General features: G+C 35.5%; 1 protein-coding gene across 2 annotated transcripts in view; it reads left to right on the top strand.

The window, feature by feature from the left end:
- Positions 1–27,242, top strand: part of USP25 (ubiquitin specific peptidase 25) — a 140,952-nt gene that overhangs the window by 53,454 nt on the left and 60,256 nt on the right. For both annotated transcript variants that reach the window (XM_029214127.1, XM_029214128.1), the window contains exons 7-9: positions 5,947–6,084; positions 8,338–8,414; positions 25,381–25,454. In XM_029214127.1, coding sequence (XP_029069960.1) covers positions 5,947–6,084; positions 8,338–8,414; positions 25,381–25,454 — 289 coding nt within the window. The remainder of the gene's footprint in view (positions 1–5,946; positions 6,085–8,337; positions 8,415–25,380; positions 25,455–27,242) is intronic.

Raw genomic sequence — 27,242 nt, 5'->3', positions numbered from 1 at the left:
TTGAATGTGAACCTATTAATCTCAGCTACAACAATAACTTCCTATTCTTGGTTAGTATATTGTAATTATGAATTTTTCTTCACCTGTGTGTCAGTAATAGGCCAATTTTTTTGTTTCACTTTAGTAATTGCTTTCTTCTTTTTTTTGGATGTCAAATTTCAGTAAATTTTATAGGTTACCATTTACAATTCAAGGCCTTTACTCAGTTGCCTCCTGAAAAATTGTGTGGAAATAAAAAATTTATCAGTTATTTCTGTAGCTGAGCTCTTTAAAAGGTTAGTTTTGCACTGGTTGTCTTTGCAGTGCGAATCTATAACTTCTAATATTGTTAGGCAATATAATGTGACAGAGAACACAGGCATTAGGACCACATTTCCTGGGTTCTGGCTGTGGACCTGCTTGGTCTAGTTACTGCTCATTTTCCTTATCTGAAAAGCATAAATAATAAAAGCAGTTATTTTATAGAGTTGCTGTGAGAATTAAATGAGATAAAACACATAAAGGACTTAGAAGTACCTGGTACATAGTAAGTACTAGGTGTCAGCTATTGCTAGTTATTATACTGTTCATATTAGCTTTTCAAAAGATAGGACTGATTTGCATGCAGAAATTCATACTTAATGAAAAAAATTAATTATGGAGATGATATCCTTGAGTGTAAGACTTCAGTGATCTTGTCATAAAGAAACTGTAGCCCTAACGGGGACTGGTTGCAAAGACAAAGAAGTTATAGGTTTTAGTAAAGTGTTGAACTTTGTGTGACCTATTGTTAATAGTAATAATACATTATTAAATTATGTTTTCCTTTTAGTATCTAATGTTGAAAACTGCTTTTCCTGCAAACATGTGAAACATTTATAATGCTAGCTAGTGGGAATATAATTTGATTTATAACCAGCTTTTCAGGCCGTAATCTTTGGCCATAAAGTGTCAGACTGATAAGCCATTTTCAAAAGGGAAGCAAGATCACCTGACCAACTACTCATACTTCCAGAGAAATTAAGCAGACACCTTTAAGTCATTACAGTTTTTACATGAAACTTTTTGGACTGTTGCCTCCCTCTGTCACAATTTGGTTAGTTTGTTGTTCTGTCGTCTTGGTTGAAGTATATTTATAATTCACATGATTATTTAGAATTATTACTTGCAATTTGAAAGATATCTAGATAATCCCCCTAGTACTTGGAAATTATTTACACCTCTAAATAATCCCAGGAACAAAGAACAAGTCAAAGAAGAAATTTCAGGGTATTCTGAACTGAATAAAAATTAAAACATGATGTATCAAAATTAGAGGGATTTAACTAAAACAGTGGTTAGCAGAAAATACATGAACTAAATGCCTTATTAGAAAATAAGAATTGTTTCAAATTAATGGCATCAGATTGCATCAAGAAATTAGGGGGGAAAATCTTGTTAATTTGAAAGCAGAAGAAAGGAAATAATTAAGACAAGTACATAAATCAATGAATTAGACATCAGGAAAACAGTAGAGAAAAATTAATGGAACCACAAGCTGCTTCTTAAGAAAGTTGGAAAAATTGATAACCTTCTAAGTAGACAAAAAAGAGAGAAGAAACAAATTACCAAAATAAAGAATGAAAGAGGGGCACATCACTGCATATTCTGTAGACAGTAAGAGAATAGTGGAATATTATACACAACAGGCAAATATTTAAAAAGCTAACAGCTGTTGAAACTGATGAAAAGATAGATAACCTGAGTATCTCTATATTATAATAAAGAAATAGAATTTTTAGTTAAGAACCTACCCACCAAAAAAAAAATCAATAGCAGCAAGGTTTATTGATGAGTTATACCAAACATTTAAGGAAGAAATAATAGCAATTCTCTACATGTTTTCCCAGAAAATTGAAAAAGAGATAAAACTTCCAAATTTACTCTATGAGACCAGCATTACGCTGAAACCAAAAGTAGAAAAATATATTTCAAGAAAAGAAAACTACAGACCAATATTCCTCATGAATAATAGAAGAAAAAATTGTCAGATTTTTGGCAAGTTGGATGCTGTAGTACATATAAAGGATAATAATACCTCATTGGCAGGTAGAGTTTATCCAGGACTGAAAGATTGGTTTAGTGTTCAAAAATCAGTATAATTCATCATATTAACATATTAGACAAGAAGAGCCGTATGACTATCTCAGTAGGTGAAGAAAAAGGATTTGAAGAAAGCTAACATATATTTATGGCAAAATCTCACAGAAACTAGGAATAGTAAAAAACTTTTTTATCCTGATAAAACTCATTTATGAGAAACTTACAACTAATTATAATACTTTATGGTATAAGACTGAACCCTTTTCCTCAAAGATCAGGAACAAACAAGATGTCCCTCACCACTTTTCTATTAAACATTAATAAATTAATGAATTTATTAATTCATTATAAATTCATAATAATTTATAAATTCATAATAAATTAATAAATTAAAAAATTAATGTTTCTATTAAACATTAGTTTAAACTATTAAACCAGTGCTGTAAGGTAAGAAAAAGAAATAAGCATGCAGATTGGAAAGGAAGAAACAAAGCTGTCTTTTCATTTATATGACTGTCTATTTAGAAAATCCTAAGTACTCTACTAAAAAAAAAAAGATGCTAGAATCAAGAAGTGAGTTCATTCAGCAGCATTACATGATACAAGGCAAACATACAAAAATCAACTGTATTTCTTAATACTAGTAACACACAATTGGGAATTTAAAAAGTACTTAAGTAAGACAGCATAAAATATGGAATATTAGAGATAAAGTAGACAAAAGATATGGAAAACTACAAAACATTGCTGAGAGAAATTAAAGAAATAAAGAGATATACTATGTTCATGGATCAGGGGATTCAGTTTTTTTAAGATATCAGTTGTCCCCACTTTAATCTGTAGAATCAGTGCAATCCAGTTATAATCCCAGCAGGCATTTTCATAGGAATTGACAAATTGATTGTAAAATCTATATGCAGAATCAAGGGATGTGGAATAGCCATAGCAGTTTTAAAGAGAAAGGCAGTGTTGGAGGAATTAATTATTTGGCTAATGATCAAGACACTGTTACTGGTGAAAAGATAGTCATACAGATCAGTAGAACAGAATAGAGAGTCCAGAAATAGAACAACACATATAGGGGTAATTGGTTTTAATCAGAGTTGCCAAAACAATTCAATGGTCAAAGGAAAATCTCTTAAACCAATGATGTCTTAGACAGAAAAATACTTTCCAACCTTTACAGGACACTATTTATGAAAAAAAAAAATCACAATGAACTATAGACCTAAAACAAAGAATTAAAACTATAAAAATTCTTGAGGAAAACATAGAAAATTTTAGGGTTCTGGATTAAGAGAAGATTTCTTAAGAAGGACAATAAACAGGCACAAATCATACAAGAAAAAAATTGATATTTTCATCAAAATGAAAAGCTTGTCTTTGAAAAATTCATACAAAATGAAAAGGCAAGCCACAGATTGGGAGAAAATATTAGCAAAACATATATCATACAAAGGAATTGTATCTAAAATATGTACAGAACTTTTACATCTCAATAGTAAGACAACCTATTACTATATTGGGAAAAATATCTCAACAGATTACAACACCAAAGAAGATACACAGATTGTAAATAACTACATGAAATGATATTCAGTGTTACTAGTCATTAGGCCAAATGCAAATTAAAATGAGGGGTGCCACTAGAAGAACTAAAGTTAAAAAATATAGCCCATATCCAGGTGTTTTAGAATGTGGACCTAGAACTCTCATTACACTGCCAGTGAGAATATAAAGTAGTTTAATGCCTTTGGAAAACAGTTTGTTTGTTTCTTAAAAACATCTACCATACAGCCTTGCCATTTCCCTTCAGTTCTTTACTCAAGAGGAATGAAACCATTTGCCCACACAGAGCCACATCCAGTAATATCCACTGCAGCTGGAACAGGTTAATGGATAAATAAGTTGTGGTCTGTCCACACAATGGAATCCCACTCAGCAATAAAGTGGAATTAATTATTAATGTACATAAACATATGGATGAAGTTCAAAATAATTATGCGGATTGCAGGAAACCATTGACTAAAACGAGTACATAGAATATGATTTGATTTATATAAATTTCTAGAAAACGTAAAGTAACCATGGTCACCTGGGAATGATTAGGGAGGGGAGTGAGGGATGAAGAAAGTTTTGGGGTTGATGGACAGGTATGTTATTGATTGTGGTGATACATTCATGGATGTATACATATGTGAAGCTTGTAAAATTGTACACTTTCTAATGTACAGTATATTGTACATCAGTTATATCTTGATAAATCTGTTTTAAAAAAGATAAAGAATTGTGTTTGAATAATTTCTAGATGTGGTGGTATTTTCATAATTTATGCAGTGGCTAGTCTTAACAGCAGCCACTCATTTTGCCTTTTGAAATTCAAGATTTTCTAGCCACAGGAATTGGCTGAGAGCAAAAAATGTTTTAGTAAAGTATTTAACTTTTCACATATGCGTCTCAGCAGAATTTCACTTGATTTTCAAGTCATTTATTTCATTCTTGTCACTTGGCAAGAAATGTCTCAAAAAACTGCCTTGCCTTAGGTACAGTGATAAATGAAGAAATTGATCACAAGAAATTAAGGAGATTTCTGAAAATTATTTTATGGATTAAAATTTTTAACATTTACACTCTTGAAACCTGTTTATATAGGGCACTTGTTGGGGAATAGTAAGTACCACAGAAAAATCATGGATTAATTTTTTATCTCATTTAAAACTTTTGCATTTCATCTTTATCATCAATGATGGAATTTATTATGCTTAAATAAAATCCATGTTTTCTATAACTTAGCGTTTTTATGTTAGACTTTATGTACTTTCTGATTGCTGTAATGGGTATGTAGTTTTTAGATCAAATAAATATTTGGAATCAATTTTATTCCTTTACACCTATTTCTTAGGACTGCTCTTTAATATATTGTGGGAGCAACTGTTTCTTTATTAATTGATTATATTATTCTGGGTAACAACTGTACAGACACACACTGCTACAAAACTATGCAAACTTGGAAAATTTTTCTAATATTTAAATAGTATATGTAAGCTTTATCTGTTAAAATTGTTATTTCAGGAGCTAACCATAGTAAGAACTGCCTGTCTGATTTGTTACCATAATGTATTTCACTAAGACTTGTGAATTACATTCTTATAAAAAGTTTTCTTATTTTAAAATAAATTGTTTGTGATTGATAATAGTGGGTTGTTTTTGTTCCTTATGGAAGAAGAAAAACAATAGTGAGTTTTCAAAGGAACACTAGAATGATGATACATTAGTCTAATATTAGGATCTAGTCTAATTACTTATTAGACTAATGTGTCTGATAATTAGGATTTTCACATAACAGTGGCAGTAGTGATTCATTGCTGAATGAAAAACATTAATTTCAGTAGATGTGGAGTTTGAAGAGATCATTGACTTGGAGGGGCCTGGGAAGGCTTCATGGAGGAGGGGGATTTTTGCTTAAATGGGTTTATTGAGCGTAAAGTACTTAAGTAGTGCCTGGCACGTGGTTAGCACTCATTGAATATTGGCTCTTGTTATTGCTGTCCTCAGCAGCAGCTGGGCTTTGCTGAATGGAAAGGATTATAATAAACAGACTTAAATGAGGATATTCTTGGCTGGGTAATGACATGATTTACTGTGAATATGTGGCATTTATTCTAAAATTGTGAGCTTAGTCTAGGTCCTCTGCTCTTTCCATGTTTGACTCCTTCTTTCAGTCTCCTAGATGACAAGATCACTCTTCCTTTTTTATGATAATAGGAGTGCTAGATTCATCCCTCATCTATATTAGTTAAATTTTTGGTTAATTTTAAAATGAGTATCTCTTTACCAGTAAAGATTTTAATCTTCACTTAAGGATTTTTTCTTTTTTTTCAATAGGAGCATCGGAATTTGCCTTTTATGCGTGAGCTTCGGTATCTATTTGCACTTCTTGTTGGTACTAAAAGGAAATATGTTGATCCATCAAGAGCAGTTGAAATTCTTAAGGATGCTTTCAAATCAAATGACTCCCAGCAGGTAGCTTTGTTGTGCTTACTAGTTCATTAACTTTTTTATTTAATCTGATCTTTTCTTAAGCAGTTTTTTTCAAAGATAAATGACAAAGATGTTGTCATTTATCTTTATACAAATAAGCTGGAGCCACTTAAAACATTGTTTATTTGGAAGATTTACTTTTAAATTAAGAAATAGTGATAAATAATCTTGAAAGTATATGATAAATGAAGCTGTAATTTATATTATAATTAAAATTACTAAATGAAAGCAGTAGGTAAAATTCAGAATGTTCACAAATTTTTAATTAAAAATCTTCACCAAGGTGTGATAACCCAGTGTCAGTATAGTATACACGCTTTTGATATGCCTCTTTTTGCTGGCAGAAAGTAGTTTTCCATAATTACTCAGAAAAGGTTTCTGAATGACATTAACTTTGTTATTTTATTTTTCTTTTATTGCTCTTTTATTTCCCAATCTTTATGTAGTGCTGTTTGGTTGCTTTTTATCAATTTTTTAGAAAGAATATTGGGAATTTTCCTATAAAAATAGAAAATGTCTATAAACAAACCAACATTTTCACATATAATGTGAGAAGTCAGAGAAATTAAAGAAGGAAAGTGGAAGAGAAGGAAAGAAAGTAACAGAGAATAATAGCAACAGTGTTGGAAAAGATGACAGTGACATAATGGGCAAAAAATAAAGACGATACTTGAGAGGAGATTTAAAAAATCTGCTACATTTGCAGTGTAGGTGTTGTAGTACTTGGATATATATCTGTTACATGGATGTGTGGAGAGCTGAAAGATGTCTGATTTTGCCACTGCCTTCCCTGTGCTTTTTTTTTTTTAATTCACTTTTTATGGCAAAGATAAATGAACAAAAAAGGTGGTCACATCAGAATTTGCTTATATTTGTTGTTTTTCTCCCCCCCTAACATTTTCTTCTAAAGACTATTGGATAAGTAGGAAACCTTTTTGTTTCTTGTCAGATATAACCTTGCAGGGTAAGTAATGTTATAGAAAAGTATGGAAAGTCATTTTAAAGTCTTATATTAGTGTGCTAGGACAGCTGTAACAAATTACCACAATCCGAGTGATTTCAAGACAATAGAAAATGATTCTCTTATAGTTCTAGAAGCCAGAAGTTCAAAATAAAGGTGTTGGCAGGGCCGTGCTCCCTCCGGTGGCTCTCAAGGAGAATCCTTCCTGTTAAGGAAGTTGTCTTTATATGTTAAGTTTAGTTGTCTTTATATGGCTTTGGAGCAATTTATTTAAGCTTCCTAGACCTTAGTTTCAACATTTTAAAGGTAAATAGGTTGGCCCAGATGCTTTTCAAAAAACTTCTATCTGTGAAAATGTATAATAGTAAGATTGTTTTATATTTGGGACTATTTTGATAAAGGCAAATTGCTTACACTTATTTATCTATCTTTGGGAAGTCATAGTAGGGTTGCTTTATCCCCCCAGCCCACCCCAGCCCACTCCACTCCCCATGCAGGTTCTATACAAACCTGTTTGCTATGCTCCAGGTCGGAGTGTTGAAAGAATTTTATGGTAGTTGACAAGTACAACTGCCACTGCTTATTCCTGTTTATCTATGTCAGGTAATCTAGGACTGAAGGGATGGCAAAAGGTGAAGTTTGTGCTGGTTCTGATTGGAGAATCAGTTCGAAGTTCATGAGGTGGTAGACTTGATAGTTGGGGAGTCAGTGATTAATTAGGCTCAACCTATCCAAATTAACAGATATCTTAGTAAAATCGGATATGGCTTAAAAAGTTGTGCGTTAACAGTTGAATTGAAAAAATGAATTGTTTAAAAACACATATTCCTTCTAGGACAGAAACCAGTAATACATCTTTATATAATGAAGAACTCTTTGGTAACGTGGGTCCTTCATTTTATGAAGATTCATTAGAGAGCTCTTTGTGGGGAGGTAATAACTCTTTTTAAAAATCTCATTGATAAGTTTGAATTTATATATATATACACACACACACACACACACACACACACACACATATTTTTCTCCCTCCTAAGGTGAAGCCCAGTTACATGATTATGAATATAATGCTTGTTTTTCTCAAATATTGATTTTATGCTCTGGTTAAGTTATAAATATTTCTTGCATTTGCTGTGAAACATTTCAGATGATACCATTGTGAGGAGTCAGTTAATTATACATTTGAAAAGACTGGCTATAAGTTTTATGTTGCAGTATTTAGTGTTTTCATTGGTAGGCTCGAATATCAACAAGACTTTTTTTTCCCCCCACAGCAAGACGTGAGTGAGTTTACACACAAATTATTAGATTGGTTAGAAGATGCCTTCCAAATGAAAGCTGAAGAGGAGACGTAAGTTATTGTGAAATTTAGTGATGGAGATAAATTAGGAGATCGATAAATAACACTCATTTTTTTTTTTATGTATTCAGTGTCAACAGAGAAATAAGAATCTGAGATAAGTGTGTGGAAACCCAAATGTTATCTGTATTTTTGACAAACTCTTTGGAATTTATGGCTGCAAATGTTGGGTAGCTTTAGATGTCCAATATAAGGTCAATCTAGTGAGAGATATCTAAGAAGTGATCTCTGAAAAAGCTAACCCCACATCCTCAGTTCTTATTCCATGAAGTCATATTCCATGAAGAAGAATGGGTCAGTGGTAGGGAAACATGCCAGGAGTAATAATTCTGATGAAATCTTTTTACATGGAATCGTGAGGACATTCATGATTCCTTCCATGTAGTTTCTTTTTAACATTCCCTGGGGCTTTTTATTTTGTGCCCATTTGGTTGAACCACTAAGACTCTGGTCATTTAAAATATATGGGCAGACCTCCTTAAGGGAAGAAGTTCACACACTTTCAGGGTGGTCCTACTCCCACTCTTCTGAGGCCACTCTCCTAACACCAAACATTGGTTCCTTTGTGCATCTTCCTGAAACATTGGTGGACCATTTAGGATTTGCCACCACAGGTTCTGATATGATTCTACAAGATGCATTACGTAAATTAACACCTAGAATACAGGCAAAAATCCAAGGCTGAAAATTCTTTCCTTCTCTTTTTATCTATTTTTGTTCTTATTTGTTCTTCTTCCAGTTTTATTGAGATATAATTGACATAACAGCACTGTGTAAGTTTGAAGTATACAGCATAATTATTTGACTTACATACATCATAAAATGATTACCACAATAAGTTTAGTGAACATCCATCATCTCATATAGGTAATATAAGAAAAAGAAAAAAATATCTATTCCTTGTGACGAGAGCTCTTAGAATTTATTCTTACAAATTTCAAATATAACATACAGCAGTGTTAATTGTATTAATCATTTCAGTACTTATTTATCTTATGACTGGAAGCTTGTACCTTTTGACCGCCTTTGTCATCATACAAAGATATTTGGTTATTATTGACTGTATTCCCCATGCTGTACATCCCTGTGACTCACTTATTTTGTAACTAGAAGTTTCTACCTCTTAATTTCCCTCACCTACTTCACTCATCCCCCGCCACCATCCACTTTCCTACTGGCAGCCATCTGTTTGTTCTCTGTATCTATGACTGTTCTGTTTTTTGTTTGTTCATTTGTTTTTTAGATTCCATATGTGAGTGAAATGATACAATATTTGTCTTCCTCTGTCTGACTTATTTCACTTAGCATAATATCCTCTAGGTCTATCCGTGTTGTCACAAATGGCAAGGTTTCATTCTTTTTTTATGGCTGAATAATATTACATGGAATGTGTATACACACACAACACACACACACACACACACACAGACTCACACATCTTTATCCATTTATCTATCAGTGGACACTTAGGTTGCATCTGTATCTTAGCTATTGTGAATAATGCTGCAATGAACTTACAGGTGCATATATCTTTTTGAATTAGTGTTTTTGTTTTCTTTGGATAAGTATCCAGAAGTGGAATTGCTGGATCATATATGGTAGTTCTGTTTTTAACTTTTTGACAGCCTCCATACTGTTTGGCATAGTGACTGCACCAATTTACATTACCACTATGCATGAGGGTTCCCTTTTCTCCACATTTTCACCAACGCTTGTTGTTTGCTGTCTTTCTTGTTTGTTTAGCCTCCATATGTTTGTGTTTTTACATTTTTTTCCCTGTAGTTTATTTCTAATCTCATAGAGTTGTGGTCAGAAAAGATGCTTGATATGATTTCAATTTTCTTAAATTTACTGAGGCTTGATTTGTGACCCAACATGTGATCTATCCTGGAGAATGTTCCACGTGCACTTGAGAAGAAAATGTAATCTGCTGTTTTCAGATGGAATGTCCTATAATATCAATTAAATCTATCTGGTCTATTGTGTCATTGAAGCTTGTGTTTCCTTATTAATTTTCTGTCTGGATGATCTGTCCATTGGTGTAAATGACATGTTAAAGTCCCCCACTATTGTGTTACTGTCGATTTCCTCTTTTATAGTTCTTAGCATTTGCCTTATGTATTGAGGTGCTCCTATGTCGGGTGCATATATATTTATAATTGTTATACGTTCTTCTTGGATCGATCCCTTGATCATTATGTAATGTCCTTCCTTGTCTCTTGTAACATTCTTTAAAGACTATTTTATCTGAAATGAGTATTGCTACTCCAGCTTTCTTTTGATTTCCATTTGCATGGAATATCTTTTTCCATCCCCTCACTTTCAGTCTGTATGTGTCCCTAGGTCTGAAGTGGGTGTCTTGTAGACAGCATATAGATGGGTCTTGTTTTTGTATCCATTCAGCAAGCCTGTGTCTTTTGGTTGGAGCATTTAATTCATTTCCATTTAAGGTAATTATCGGTATGTATGTTCCTATTACCATTTTCTTAATTGTTTTGGGTTTGTTTTTGTAGGTCCTTTTCTTGTGTTTCCCACTTAGAGAAGTTCCTTTAGCATTTGTTGTAGAGGTGGTTTGGTGGTGCTGAATTCTCTTAGCTTTTGCTTGTCGGTAAAGCTTTTGATTTCTCCATTGAATCTGAATGAGATCCTTGCTGGGTAGACTAATCTTTGTTGTAGGTTCTTCCCTTTCATCACTTTAAATATGTCCTGCCACTCCCTTCTGGCTTGTAGAGTTTCTGCTGAGAAATCAGCTGTTAACCTTATGGGAGTTCCCTTTTATGTTATTTGTCGTTTTTTCCTTGTTGTTTTTAATAACTTTACTTTGTCTTTAATTTTTGTCAATTTGATTACTATGTGTCTCAGCGTGTTTCTCCTTGGGTTTATCCTGCCTGGGACTCTCTGTGCTTCCTGGACTTGGGTGGCTATTTCCTTTCCCATGTTAGGGAAGTTTTCAACTATAATCTCTTCAGATATTTTCTTGGGTCCTTTCTAGGTCTCTTCTCCTTCTGGGACCCCTATAATGCGAATGTTGTTGGCATTTAATGTTGTCCCAGAGGTCTCTTAGGCTGTCTTCATTTCTTTTCATTCCTTCTTCTTTATTCTGTTCCATGGCAGTGAATTCCATCATTCTGTCTTCCACGTCACTTATCCATTCTTCTGCCTCAGTTATTCTGCTATTGATTCCTTCTAGTGTATTTTTCATTTCAGTCATTGTGTTCTTCATCTCTGTTTGTTTGTTCTTTAATTCTTCTAGGTCTTTGTTAAACATTTCTTGCATCTTCTCAATCTTTGCCTCCATTCTTTTGCTGAGGTCCTGGATCATCTTCACTATCATTATTCTCAGTTCTTTTCCTGGAAGGTTGCCTATCTCTGCTTCATTTAGTTGTTTTTCTGAGGTTTTATCTTGTTCCTTCATCTGGTACATAGCCCTCTGCCTTTTCATTTTGTCTATCTTTCTGTGAATGTGGTTTTCGTTCCACAGGCTGGAAGATTGTAATTCTTCTTGCTTCTGCTGTCTGCCCTCTCATGGCTGAGGCTATCTAAGAGGCTGTTGCAAGCTTCCTGCTGGGAGGGACTGGTGGTGGGTAGAGTTGGGTGTTGCTTTGCTATCTTTTTGATAATAGCCATTCTGACAGGTGTGAGGTGATATATCATTGTGGTTTTGATTTGCATTTCCCTGATGATTAGTGATGTTGAGCATCTTTTCATGTGCCTGTTGGCCATCTGTATGTCTTCTGAGAAAAGTCTCTATTCAGCTCCTATGCCCATTTTCTTAATTAGGAGTTTTAAAATTTATATATATTGAATTGTGTGAGTTCTTTGTATATTTTGTATATTAACCCCTTATCAGACATATCATTTGCAAATATCTTCTCCCATTTAATAGGTCGCCTTTTCATTTTGATAATAGTTTCCTTTACTCTGCAGAAGCTTTTTAGTTTGATGTAGTCCCATTTGTTTATTTTTGCTTTTGTTTCCTTTGCCTGAGGAGACATATCCAAAAAATTGTTGCTAAGCCAAAGAGCCTACTGCCTATGTTTTCTTCTAAGAGTTTCATGGTTTCAGGTAGTCATTAATAGATTTTAAGTTTATTTTTGTATATGATGTAAGAAAGTGGTTTGATTTAATTCTTTTGCATGTAGCTGTCCAGTTTTCCCAAAACCATTTACTGAAGAGGTTTCTTTTCCCTATTGTATATTCTTGCCTCCTTTGTTATACATTAATTGAGCATATAAGTGTGGGCTTATTTCTGGGCTCTCTGTTCTGTTCCATTTATCTACCTGTCTGTTTTTGTGCTGGTACTATACTCTTGATTTCCATAGCTTTGTAGTAGTATAGTTTGAAATGAGGAAGCATCATACCCTTGGTTTTAGCTAACAATGTTTTTACATATATCTATTCTTTTTCAGATTCTTTTCCCATATAGGTTATTACAGAGTATTGGTTAGAGTTCCCTGGGCTATACAGTAGGTCCTTGTTGATTATCTATTATATGTATAGTAGTGTGTATATGTTAATCACAACCTCCTGATTTATCCCTTCCCCTCCACCTTTCCCCTTTGATAACCATAAGTTTGTTACCTATTTCTGTGAGCCTGTTTCTGTTTTTTAAAGTTCATTTGTATCATTTTTTTAGATTCTACATATAAGTGATATTGTATGATACTTGTCTTTGTCTGACTTACTTCACTTAGTATGATAATCTCTACTCCATCCATGTTGTTGCAGATGGCATTATTTCAGTATTTTTTATGGCTGAGTAATATTCCATTGTATATATGTACCCCATGTTCTTTATCCATTCATCTGTCAGTGGATATTTAGGTTGCTTCCATGTCCTGGCTATTGTAAATAGTGCTGCAGTGAACACTGGGGTGCATGTATCTTTTTGAAATATGGTTTTCTCCGGATATATGCCCAGGAGTAGGGTTGCTGGATCATATGATAGCTCTACTTTTAGTTTTTTAAGGAACCTTCATACTGTTCTCCATAGTGTCTGTACCACTTTATATTCCCACCAACAACATAGGACGGTTCCCTTTTCTTCATGCCCTCTGCAGCATTTGTTGTTTGTAGACTGTTTGATGATGGCCATTCTGACCAGTGTGAGGTGATACATCATTGTAGTTTTGACTTACATTTCTCTAATAATTAGCGATGTTGAGCATCTTTTCTTGTGTGTGTTGGTCATCTGTATGTTGTCTTTGGAGAAATGTCTATTTAGATCTGCCCATTTTTTTGATGGGGTTATTATTATTAATTTTGATATTGAGCTGCATGAGCTGTCTCTGTATTTTGGAGATTAACCTCTGGTTGGTCGCATCTTTTACAAATATTTTTTTCCATTCTGTTGGTTGTCTTGTCATTTTGTTAATGGTTTCCTTTGCTATGCAAAGGCTTTTAAGTGTAATTAGGTTCCATTTGTTTATTTTTGTTTTTAACTTTCATTACTCTAGGAGATGGATCCAAAAAATATTGCTGTGATTTATGTCAAAGGGTGTTCTGCTTGTTTCCCTCTAAGAGTTTTATAGTATCTGGTCTTACATTTAGGTCTTTAATCCATTTTGAGTTTATTTTTCTGTATGGTGTTAGCAAATGCTCTAATATCATTCTTTTATATATAGCTGTGCAGTTTTCCCAGCACCACTTATTGAGGAGACTGTTTTTTCTCCATTGTATATTCTTGCCTCCTTTGTCATAGATTAATTGACTGTAGGTGCATGGTTTTATTTCTGGGCTTTCTATCCTGTTCCATTGATCTGCAAGTCACTCTTTGTGCCATTACCATACTGTTTTCATTACTGTAGCTAAAGTCAGGGAGGCTGATTCCTCCAGCTCAGTTTTTCTTTCTCAAAATTGCTTTCGGTATTTGGGGTCTTTTGTTTCCATACAAGTTTTAAGATTTTTTTGTTCTAGATCGGCAAAAAATGCCATTTGTAATTTGGTAGGGATTACATTGAATCTGTAGATTACCTTGGGTAGTATAGTCATTTTGACAGTGTTGATTCTTCCAATCCAAGAACATGATATATCTTTCCATCTATTTGTATCATCTTCGATTTCTTTCATCAGCAGCTTATAGTTTTCGGAGTTCAGGTCTTTTGCCTCCTTAGGTAGGTTTATTCCTAGGTAATTTATTCTTTTTGATGCGATGGCAAATGGGATTGTTTCCTTAATTTCTCTTTCAGATCTTTTGTTATTAGTTTATAGAAATGCAACAGATTTTTGTGTATTAATTTTGAATCCTGCAACTTTACCAAATTCATTGATGAGCTCTAGTAGTTTTCTGGTACCATCTTTAGGATCTTCTGTGTATAGTATCATGTCATCTGCAGACAGTGACAGTTTTACTTCTATTCCAATTTGGATTCCTTTTATTTCTTTTTCTTCTCTGATTACCATGGCTAGGCCTTCCAAAACTATGCAGAATAAAAGTGGCTAGAGTGGACATCCTAGTCTTGTTCCTGATCTTAAAGGAAATGCTTTCAGTTTTTCACCATTGAGTATGATGTTAGCTGTGGGTTTTGTCATACATGGCCTTTATTATGTTGAGGTAGGTTCTCTCTATGCCCACTTTCTGGAGAGTGTTTATCATAAATGGGTGTTGAATTTTGATAAAAGTTTTTTCTGCATCTATTGAGATGATCGTATGGTTTTTAATCTTCAGTTTGTTAATGTGGTGTATCACACTGATTGATTTACAGAGATCGAAAAGTTCTTGCATCTCTGGGATAAATCCCACTTGATCAAGGTGTATAATCCTTTTAATGTGTTTTTGGATTCAGTTTGCTAGTATTTTGTTGAGGATTTTTACATCTATGTTCATTAGTGATATCGGCCTTTAATTTTCTTTTTTTGTGGTATCTTTGGTATTACTATCAGGGTCATGGTGGCCTCATAGAATGAGTTTGGAGTGTTCCTTCCTCTGCAATTTTTGAAATAGTTTCAGGAGGATACTTGTTAACTAGTCACTAAATGGTTGATAGAATTCACCTGTGAAGCCATCTGGTCCTGGGCTTTTGTTTGTTGGAAGCTTTTATGTCACAGTTTCAATTTTAGTGCTTGTGATTGGTCTGTTCATATTTCCTATTTCTTCCTGGTTCAGTTTTGTGAGATTGTACCTTTCTAAGAATTTGTCCATTTCTTCTAAGTTGTCCATTTTATTGGTATATAATTGCTTATAGTAGTCTTCTATGCTCCTTTTTATTTCTGTGGTGTCAGTTGTAACTTCTCCTTTTTTTTTTTTCTAATTTTATTGATTTGAGCCATCACCCTCTTTTTCTTCATGAGTCTGGCTAAAGGTTATCAATTTTGTTTGTCTTTTCAAAGAGCTAGGCTTTAGTTTCATTGATCTTTTTTTATTGTTTTTTTCATCTCTGTTTAATTTATTTCTGTTCTAATCTTTATGATTTCTTTCCTTCTGCTAGCTTTGAGTTTTGTTTGTTGTTCTTTCTCTAGTTGCTTTAGGTGTAAGGTTAGGTTGTTTAATTGGGATGTTTCTTCTTTCCTGAGGTAAGATTGTATTGCTATAAACTTCGCTCTTAGAACTGATTTTGCTGTGTACCGTAGGTTTCAGATCGTCATGTTTTCATTTTCATTCACCTCTAGGTATTTTTTGATTTCCTCTTTGACTTCTTCAGTGATCCATTGGTTATTTAGTAGCATATGGTTTAGCCTCCACGTGTTGGTGTTTTTTTAGTTTTTTCTCGTATTTGTCGTCCGATCTCATAGTGTCGTGGTCGGAAAAGATGCTTGATACGATTTCAATCTCAAATTTATAGAGGCTTGCTTTATGGCTCATGATGTGATCTGTGCTGGAGTATGTTCCATGTTCACTTGAAAAGATTGTGTATTCTGCTACTTTCAGATGGAACGCTCTATAAATATCAATTAAGTCTATGTGATTTAGTGTGTCATTTAAGGCCTGTGCTTCCTTATTGATTTTCTGTCTGGATGATCTGTCTATTGATGTAAGTGGGCTGTTAACGTTCTCCACTCTTATTGTTTTACTGTTGATTTCTCCTTTTATGGCTGTTAGCATTTGCCTTCTGTGTTGAGGTGCTCCTATGTTGGATGCATATATATTTACAATTGTTTTCTCTTCTTGTATTTTTCCCTTGATTATTATGTAATGTCCTTCTTTGTCTCTTGTAACAGTCTTTATTTTAAAGTCTATTTTGTCTGATATGAATTTTGCGACTCCAGCTTTCTTTTGATTTCCATTTGTATGAAATACCTTTGTCCATCCCCTCACTTTCAGTCTGTATGTGTCCCTAGATCTGAAGTGGGTCTCTTGTAGACAGCATACATAAGGTTCTTGTTTTTGCTTTTGGTTGGAGCATTTAATCCATTTATGTTTAAGGTCATTACTGATACATACTTACTGCCATTTTGTTAATTGTTTTGGGTTTGTTTTTTCAGGTCTTTTTTCTTCCCTTCCTATATTTTTCTCTTCTCTTGTGATTTGATGACTGTCTTTAGTGTTGTGTTTGTATTGCTTTTTCTTTTTTGTGTGTGTATCTATTATAGATTTTTGGTTTGTGGTTACCATGAAGTTTTGATATAGCAGTCCATATGTATATACAAGATTATTTTAAGTTTCTGGTCTCTTAATTTCAAATGCATTTCCAGTATTCTGTATTTGTACTCACCTCTTCTCACAGTTGCTGGTTTTGATACCATATTTATGTATGTATATTTTCCTGCCTTTACTGGTGAGCTTTCCCATTTGTAATTTTCTTGTTTCTAGTTGTGGCCTTTTCTTTTCTGCCTAGAGAAATCCCTTTAGCATTTGTTGTAAAGTAGGTTTGGTGTTGCTGAATTCTCTTAGCTTTTGCTGGTCTGTAAAGCTTTTTATTTCTCTTTTGAATCTGAACGAGAGCTTTGCTGGGTAGAGTATAAGAATATACTTGTAGGTTTTTTTCCCTTCATCACTTTAGATATATGTGTTAGTTCATTCTGGCCTGCAGAGTTTCTACTAAAAAATCAACTGATAACCTTATAGGGATTCCCTTGTATGTTATTTTTTGCTTTTCCTTTGTTGCTTTTAATATTTTCTCTTTGTCTTTAACTTTTGTCAATTTGATTAATATGTGTCTTGGTGTGTTCCTCCTTGGGTTTATCCTGTATGGCATTCTCTGTGCTTCCTGGACTTGGGTGACTGTTTCCTTTCCCATGTTAGGTAAGTTTTCAGCTATTATCTTTTCAAATGTTTTCTCAGGCCCTTTCCTCTCCTTATGGGACCTCTATAATACGAATGTTCGTGCATTTAATGTTGTCCCAGAGATTTCTTAAACTGTCCTCATTTCTTTTATTCTTTTTTCATTATTCTGTTCCACAGCAGTGATTTTCACCATTCTGTCTTCCAGCTCTCTTATCCATCCTTCTGCCTCATTTATTCTGCTATTGATTTATTCTAGTGTGTTTTTCATCGCAGATATTGTATTGTTGAACTCTGTTCTTTAAATCTTCTAGCTCCTTGTTAAACATTCCCTATATCTTCTTGGTCTGTGCCTCCGTTCTTTTTCCAAGATCTTGGATCATCTTTACTATTACTCTGAATTCGTTTTCAGTTAGATTGCCTGTCTGCACTTCACTTAGTTGTTCTTCTGGGGTTTTATCTTGTTACTTCATCTGGAATATGTTCCTCTGCTGTCTCATTTTTTTTTTTTTTTTTTTTAACCTGTACGTGGGCCTCTCACTGTTGTGGCCTCTCCCGTTGTGGAGCACAGGCTCTGGATGCGCAGGCTCAGCGGCCATGGCTCACGGGCCCAGCCACTCCGCGGCATGTGGGATCTTCCCGGACCGGGGCACGAACCTGTGTCCCTTGCATCGGCAGGCAGACTCTCAACCACTGCGCCACCAGGGAAGCCCTGCTGTCTCATTTTATCTAACTTTGTATTTGCAGTGTCACAGGCTGCAGGATTGTAGTTCCTCTTGCTTCTGGTGTCTGACCCCTGGTAGGTGAGGCTGGTCTAAGAGGCTTGTGCAGGCTTCCAGGTGGGAGGGACTGATACCTGCCCACTGGTGGGTGGAGCTGGGTCTTGTCTCTATGGTGAGCAGGGCTCTGTCAAGCAGTGTGTTCAGAAGCAGCTGTGGGCTCAGGAAAACTTAAAGCAGCCTGTCTGCTGATGGGTGGGACTGTGTTCCTACCCTATTGGTTGTTTGGCCTGCGGCATCCCAGCACTGGAGCCTAAGGGCTCTTGGGTGGGACCAGGTCTTTGCTCAAAACGGTGGCCTCCAGGACAGCTCACGCCAATGAGTAGTACTCACCAGTACCTCTGCCACCAGTGTCCTTGTTCCTGCAGTGAGCCAGAGCCGCCCCCTGCCTCCCCCGGAGACCTTCCAAGACCAGCAGGTAGGTCTGTCCCAGGCTCCTGTGAAGTGACTGCTTTTTCCCCTGGGTCCCGATGTGCACAAGACCTTGTGTTCACCCTCCAAGAGTAGCATTTCTGTTTCCCCCAGTCCTGTGGAGTTCCTGTGATCAAGCCCTGCTGGCCTTCAAAGCAAATGCTCTGGGGGCTCTTCCTCCTAATGCCAGATGCCCAGACTGGGTAGCCTGATGTGGGGCTCAGAACTCTCTTTCCTGTGGGAGAACCTCTGCAGTATAATTATTTTCTAGTTTGTGGGTTCCCCACCCAGCATGTATGGGATTTGATCACGAATACGCCCCTCCTACCTTCTCATTGTGGCTTCTTCCTTGTCTTTGGAACTAGAGTATCCTTTTTTGGTTGGTTTCAGTCATTTTTTGTCAATGGTTGTTCAGCAGGTAGTTGTGATTTTGGTGTTTGTGTGAGAGACGGCTAGCTCAGGTCCTTCTACTCGGCCATCTTGTCTGCTCCTAGATAGCTTAAAGAGCACTGACTTTGATGACGAAAACCAAGTCCTAGCCAATCTGCCAACTAGCTGTGTAAACTTAGACAAGTTGTGCCTTTGTGAGCAATAATTTTCTCATTCCAAGAAAGGAGTTGCACTTACATGTGCTTTCCCACCAGGCACTTAAAACCAAACTCACAGGCCCTGTGCCACCTCAGACTGGTTCCAGCTGGGTTACTAGGGGCAGCTTGATACTTTTGGTTTTGCTCTTTTTTCTCAAGATTGTTTTGTGTATTCAGGGTCTTTTGTGTTTCCATACAAATTTTAGAATTATTTGTTCTAGTGTTGTGAAAACTGCCTTTGGTATTTTTATATAGATACATTGAATCTGTAGATTGCTTTGGGTAGTATGATCATTTTAACAATACTAATTCTTTCAATCCATGAGCACCATATATATTTCCATTTGTTTATGTCTGCAGTTTCTTTCATCAGTTTCCTAGTTTTCTGAGTACAGCTCTTTTAGTTTCTTAGTTAGATGTATCATTTCTTTTTCTATTTTAAAATTATGGCCAGCCTTATTGTCCAAAAAAGGCATAATAACGTAGTCTGCAATGAGATTGAATTAAAGTAAAAATATTCTAATTATATATTGTTAGCAACTAGGAGATGCTTCTAAAATTTTATATAGCCCTCCTCATTTGTTCTCAAATTCTCAGGGGAAAAATAAGTTTCCAAATTATATCTACTTGATCTTTTAAGGAAAAATCCAAACAAATTATACTTGAAAGTCAGATTCTTTTGCCCTTTTGTTGCAGTCTAACAAAAAAGAAATCATTTTTGACTTTCTGAGTTTGTTCAGCCTTTACACTACAGGCCTGAATTGAGTTGAATTCTGTGCCTGAATTGAGTTGAGGTTCTTCAGGTGAAGCCTGTATTCTCTTTCACTTGTATGTGTGTAGTTCTTTCAGTCCTTCAAATGTTGAATTTCGTATACCCTAATTTTAGATTTTGAAGGATTATTAGGACACATGATTAACACTGATCTCTTACTTTTGAAATTTTGAAACAAAAGCAGAACTTCAGCCCTTAACTTTCAGTCCAGCTATAATATTCCTAGATCTTAGTGCAATCCAGACTCAAGTTATTGTTGCTAAAGACTGTAGCAGAAAATCTGGATAATGTCATAAATGGAGGCAATCATCATGGTTTTAGTTCTGCCAAGATGCCTGTCATTAAGGGCCAATTGGTCTTAGACAACTACTTATGAACTTACGTTGGAAGAAATCTCTCGAGATTATGGTGCTAAATCTACAGTATCTGAGGGAAAAAATTCTACTGTTGGAAACTGTCTTGAGAATGTGGCATTGAACAAAGCCGCTTCCTTCTTGGCATGTTTAGAAGTTTATGATGCTAACAGCTCTGGTCAGGTGCCCTTCTTTTCTGTCCACCAAAACTCTTAAGTTACATTTTTCTTAACGAGCTTCAGTTTTCTGGCCCTCAGTGCTGCATTGAATGTAAGCTCTTTCTAATAACATATTTTTGTGCCCAGTAGTTGCTGCCATTGCATTGGTATGGGATTGTTTAGGCCTGTAAAACATGCTTTCTAGGTAGTTTCTTTCTTCTCTTCATGTTAGCTTCATTTGTAAATCTCCCCATCAGATTGCTGAACTGAATCTGCTGTTGATGCTTCTGAAACCTGAGTTCCAGCATCCAGTGAAGATCATCATCTCTATGATATGCTCTTTCCTCAGCTTTTGAAAGTTCTAGGACTTGACTATATTTCTTTCTGCTACTATTTTTTTCTGGGCGGGATAGCCCTTTAAGGTTCAGTTACATAGACATTTTTTTCATTCTTCTTTAAGGAAGGCTTGGCTGAATTTTTAATAGTTTAACCTGCTTCTTAGCTTCTACCTCATTCAGGACCAGCTGTGTTTGATGGACGAGTATCTTCTCTTTTTGTTCTTTTGACTTTGTTTTCTGACCTATAAATTTGTTTTTGTCTAACCTGTTCCTCTGTATTTTCTTGATAGGGCCCTCATAATGAGAGCTAGTGAAATATGAGTTAGGAGTATGCCCAAGTAATTTATTGTTCAAACATGCATTGTCCACCTTCACCTCTTTTGTGTTGCAGAATTCCACCAGGGTTCTGTCCTGTCAGACCAGCAGACAGCCCATGTGTGGACTTGATCTATGATTGTCCACCCTGGCTCCTCTTTAGTAAAACTCACGTTCCTTGTACTTTTCCTTAGAGTTCCAACCCCCAAAATTTATTGAGCGTGTTTCCTCAGAATGCGAACAATATCTGTATCCCCATCAATGATTACTGAGTCTCTTTGAAGTTCTCTCAGTAATTCTTTGAATGCTTTACCCTGAAATCCCTAGTTTCTCCTCAAATCTATCCAGATTTTCTATAAGCAGCCCATATAGTAACCTATCTGCAACACAACTCCCTGATTACTTTTTATCTCTAGCCTTAGAAGACTGCCACTTGACTGTTTCCTGAATCCTGGTTATTTCTGAAAGGATCATTCTTTTCTGATTTTGGAGATCTTTCCTTATTACCCATTTACTTTTGAAAAATTTCTTTGGGTCCCAGTGTCAACTTTTCTGATCTAGTAACTAACAAGTTCTCTCCCCGTTTCCTAAAACTTTTAAAAGAAGCTAGAACTTTCCCATTTCATCTAAAATTGTCTTATTTGAAATATGTCCTTCTCCTCATTCATTTCTCAGTAGTTTTGTTTTTTCTTTACTGTTTATGGAGCTAAAACTTTTTTTTTTTTTTTTTTTTTGCGGTACGCGGGCCTCTCACTGTTGTGGCCTCTCCCGTCGCGGAGCACAGGCTCCGGACGCGCAGGCTAAGCGGCCATGGCTCACGGGCCCAGCCGCTCCGCGGCATGTGGGATCCTCCCGGACCGGGCCACGAACCCGTGTCCCCTGCATCGGCAGGCAGACTCTCAACCACTGCGCCACCAGGGAAGCCCCAAGCTAAAACTTTTTGAACCACTATGCTCTGCCTATCTAGAACAGAGCTTTCCAGTTGTTGTGCCATGGTAAGCCAGATTATAGGTATGTGGAGGTATTGATCCTGTTTCTGTGACCATGAGAAAACGTGGTTTTATTCCAGAGTTCTCTGCATATATTATCTGTGTGCCAGTGACATTAAAAAGATTGGGAAGCACTGAGTAGGTTACTCTATCAGTTGCCCTAGATCTCTGAACTCTTTCTGTGTCAACCTAATTCCCAAGGCTGAAGTGTCCCTGATACAGGTTTTCTTTAGTGATTTCTTTTGCCCTTTGCTATTTGTGTCAATCTAGCTTTTCTTCATGCGAGTGGTGGGTATATAATTTTTGTTTTATCAATAGAAGTCTCACATCTTTTAAATTGCTCTTCACTTGGGTTCCTTACATTTCTGTTGATAACCACAGTGTTAGTCCTTGATGTTCAAAGCTTAAATGCACAGTAAAGAGTAAGACCTCTGAGAGGTTGCAAAGAAGGACAGGGTAAACAATTTCTAGAAGATTGGTCTGTCTGACTCCTTAGGGAAGGTCAGTGTGCATACCACAGGTCAGTGGAGAGCAGACCAAAATTCAGATACGAAGATTTGGAAAGAGAATTCAGAATTAGTCGAGCAGCTCTTACCCAGTTTCTTCGGCCAAAGTCACCAACCTGGTATGTCACTGCTCTTTCTATGCAGTATGTATGTGACAGTAAGGAGAGAAACCAGGAATGTTGCTTTTCTACATGGAAATATGACCTGTGGAAATGGATATACTAATATGTCTAAAGATTCATAGACTTGTACATTAAGAGAGACAATCTTTGGATTCTTCCTCTCCCCCATATCAGTCTCAAGTCACAGTGTAAAAAATAAGGTATGAAATAAACTGTTTTCATAGAGTTAAAATGCCCAGAGATTAAGTATGCATAGTGGGAGGATTCATAGGTTTTAGAGGCAGACTTGAGTTTGCTTTTCAGTTTGAGCACTTACTAGTTGTGTGAATTTGGGCAAGTGACTTAGCGTAGTCTACCGTTTTATTACCAGTGCAATAGAGGTAAGAGTGCCACCTGCCTTTGGCAACATCCCCCAAACTTCAGAGGTTTATGGCATAGCCTTAGCTATGCCCAATGAGTGTGAGCAAGGGGCTCTGCACATCCATTGACAGGGCCTTACGCTGACAGAGGCTTCATCTCATCACAGGATTCTGGGATTACCACATCAGTGGAAAGTATATTGGCTCTCAAAGTTACAGCCCAGAAATGGCACACATTACTTCCACTCACATTTTGTTGTGCAGAGCAAGTCATGTGGTTTACTTAACTTCAGAGTTAGTGGGAACACCTCATACCCATTAGGATGGCTGCTATCAAAAAACAAAAACCAAAAAAACCCTCACCAAACCAAAACCAAAACAAAACAGAAAATAACATGTGTTGATGAAGATATGAAAAAATTGAAACTTTTGTGCACTGTTGATGGGAATGTAAAATGGTGCAGCTGCTGTGGAAAACATGGTGGTTCCTCAAAAAATTAATACTAATATTATTTGATGGAGGGAATCCTTTCACAGTGTATACATATGTCAAATCTTCACATTGTACTTTAAATACCTTACAGTTTTGTTGGTCAATTGTATCTATAAAGATGAAAAAAACAAGAATTAACCACATGATCCAGCAATTCTACTGCTGAATTTATATCCAAAAGAATTGATAGCAGGGTGAAAGCAACTGATGTGTCCATGGATGAATGGAAATACAGATGTGTTATACACATACAATGGAATATCCTTAACAAGTAAGGAAACTGATACATACTACAACATGGATGAACCTTGAAGACATGATGCTGAGTGAAGTTAGCCAGTCACAAAAAGACAAACACTGTATGTCACTTATATGATGTGTCAATAGTTGTCAAACTCAAAGAAACAGAAAGTTAGGATGGTGGTTGCCAGGGCCTGGCGGGAGGGAGGAATGTGGAGTTGTTTAATCAGTTTCTCAAGATGAAAAATAGTTCTGGAAGTTGGTTGTACAACAGTGTGAATATACTTAACACTGCCGAACTGTAAACTTAAAAATGGTTAAGATGGTAAATTTTATATTGTGTGTATTTTATCACAGTTCAGATTTTTTTCAAATTTCAATAAAAAGTAAATGGGAAAGTGCTTCTTACTATGTACCTAAAAGTAGAGGGACAGAAATCTTTTTGAATAGCACTGATGACCACCACACTACCTCATAGGATTGTTCCAGAGATTAAGTGAAGTACTTCCCACCAATTATTTTATGGTTTAAATGAGGGTGAATGTAACACATATATCAAGAGACAGATAGTGTCCTTCTCTCTTTTTTAAAATAAATCAGTTTTACTAATTTAAACACAAAATTTATGAAGAAAAAGTCTCTCGCAGTTGTGGACACAACATACTTTTATATAGCAAGGCCAAAATAAACTTTGTGTTTTTAGACCACACGGTACAAAGCGTTAAAAAAAAAGTTTAAAATTGTCAGTTTCTATTTGCTTCAAGCAAAAAAGAAAAACAACAAATTTATATGTTAAAGAATTTGGAAAATTCACAGATGACTGATTTTACCAGCAACATGAAACTTTATGGAGTTTCTCTTTAGCTACCTGGGTTGAAGCTGGTGTTTTTCTCCTTCACTGCTGATGGCTAGTGTTCATTCTTCTAGGTAAATGTGGGAAATGACTTATTAAAATTTTATAGAAATTTATTTTGATTAAAAGTGGCTTTCCCTCCTTCCCAACAAGTCCAGATAAGCATGTATTGTACAGACTAAAAGTTCAAGGTCTAAATGATAATGGAAAGATCAGGCACTTCCTGAATACAGACTCTACTCAGGTCTTCTTATAACAAGGTCCCACATAGTAATTCATTTTAACCCTTACAACAACCTTGTGAGTTCCATTACTATTACTATCCTCAGTTGACAGGTGAAGAAACGGAAAATAAATTTAAGTACCTTGGCCCAACACTAAGTCGCAGCGCCAAACACATGATAACCACATAAATGTTATTGTCTTGGCATACATTATTGTTCTTTTAATGTTTTCTCTATTATTTACAGTTCTAAAAATTAAGAATTATAACCACATTTATATTTTTAATGTGATTTTTAGGGATGAAGAGAAGCCAAAGAACCCCATGGTAGAGTTGTTCTATGGAAGATTCCTAGCCGTGGGAGTGCTTGAAGGTATAGTTACACATGTTTACTTTTTTATTACAATTGAGATATTATTAGCTTTTAGCTCCTTTGTCATGATAGTGACTTTATTTGTGGAATGGTTTTTAATTTTAATTTGACTTTCTCTGTCTAGTAGTTTCTGCTGCATTGCTACTGCTAATCATTTATATAAAAAGCAAAGAATTGAGTGCCTGTAAAGGAAAGTACAGAGTATATTGTCATATGCCACTTGGTACTTAGTTAATGTTGTCCTGATGTTCTTTGCCTGGGACGGGTTCTGTGATACTGTGAATTGTTAGGATACAGGGATTAATGGGGCAATTGATGGATCTTTTAAAAATAATATTGGAGTTTAATACTGGGCTTGGTATGATGGTCACTGTTTTTGAGGGTTTCAAGTCTATGCATGTTGAAAGCTGTACTTAGCAATTTAGCATAGTCATGGTATTGCAGGGTTTCCATTTTGGGGGTGATTATAAAATTCTTCAGAATATAGTTTTCAAGAAAGAGTTGTACTCTGTCTTCTGAAAAATCAGTTGAGTGATACTATTCCTGTTATGTAAAATCCAGGCCTCACCAGTTACTCTTTGGTTTTCCTAACAAGGGCAGGGAACTGACTCATAAGATATACTTCAAGTAATAATATTACTAAGTCCCAAAGCATACATTTTTGAAAAATTGTTATTCCCAAATGACCCTATACATCAACTTTTGAAAGTTCACCCAAATCACCCAAAGTATAAAATTTGGGAAATTAATTTTTCTTCAGGATCTTAAGTGATGGAGTCCCATGAAGTTTTGTTTGAATGTAGTTTTATATTTGAGATTTGGAAAAAAGGTAGACACTAACTCAGGATTTAATCAGACGTCCTAAAGGTTATATTGAGGTGTTAGTACATTTTGTTTGCCTCAAATGCTAAATATTCATTATATAAATAGTGGAATATTTTATATAGTGAATTGTATTCCAATTTGGGATGTCCACACTATCATACCAGTTTTTATCTGAAGTAGAACACTGTATATAGCAGAAGAGGAGCTCTAATCAGGTTGTGACTGGGCACTATTTGTAATACTTCTCATGAGCACTTCTACCTATATTATCTGGATTCTTAAAAGTGATTATTAAAATTTCTCAGTCAGTGAAGTCTTTGTACTTGGTTTTGGTGAGTTGTTTAAAGGCTACTGTGCTGCATAAATGTGATTTTAATACATTTCCAGGTGAACTGTGTGTTTGCTTTGTTAACAATTTATTTTAGAACACTATTATTTTTACATATATTTTCTTAATGCCTTTTTTTAGACTAGTGACTCTCAATTAGGGGTGATTTTCAGTTTGTTTACTAAAGTACTCTATTGCAAAACTTCTTCAGCTCTTCTAGAATTTCTAGGCCATTGACCCCTCCATTCTGTTCTTCTCAGTCTTTGCTTTACTTCCTTCCTTGTCCATTATGATCATCCTTATACATTTCTAAAACTCTTTCCCCTCATTCCCTTCTGGCACCACTTCTCTGGCTAGTCTCTGACCCTCATGGAACTATTCCTCTTCTCTCTGCATGTACTGAGAACCTGACCATTGCTAGGAGAAAGTCACTCAAATGAGCTAGCTGTAATGGATCATAAAGTTGTAGTGACTCTAAGCTTCACTGGTCCCAAGCCTGTAATCCTACCTGGCAGTCATCTTTGTTTAATCACTGCCTTCTTTCCCATTTTCTGCAATAACTATTTCCAGTTTTTCTACCTCTAATCTAATTTCTTTGTCTCTTCATTTTCTGAGAAAGATCTTAACTCAAATTT

The sequence above is a fragment of the Monodon monoceros genome, unplaced genomic scaffold (genome assembly GCF_005190385.1).
Source record: "Monodon monoceros isolate NGI ecotype Baffin Bay Population unplaced genomic scaffold, NGI_Narwhal_1 Super_Scaffold_11, whole genome shotgun sequence".
Classification (NCBI taxonomy): domain Eukaryota; kingdom Metazoa; phylum Chordata; class Mammalia; order Artiodactyla; family Monodontidae; genus Monodon; species Monodon monoceros.
Note: the sequence above shows the minus strand (reverse complement) of the source record. Positions and strands in the feature narration are given on the sequence as shown.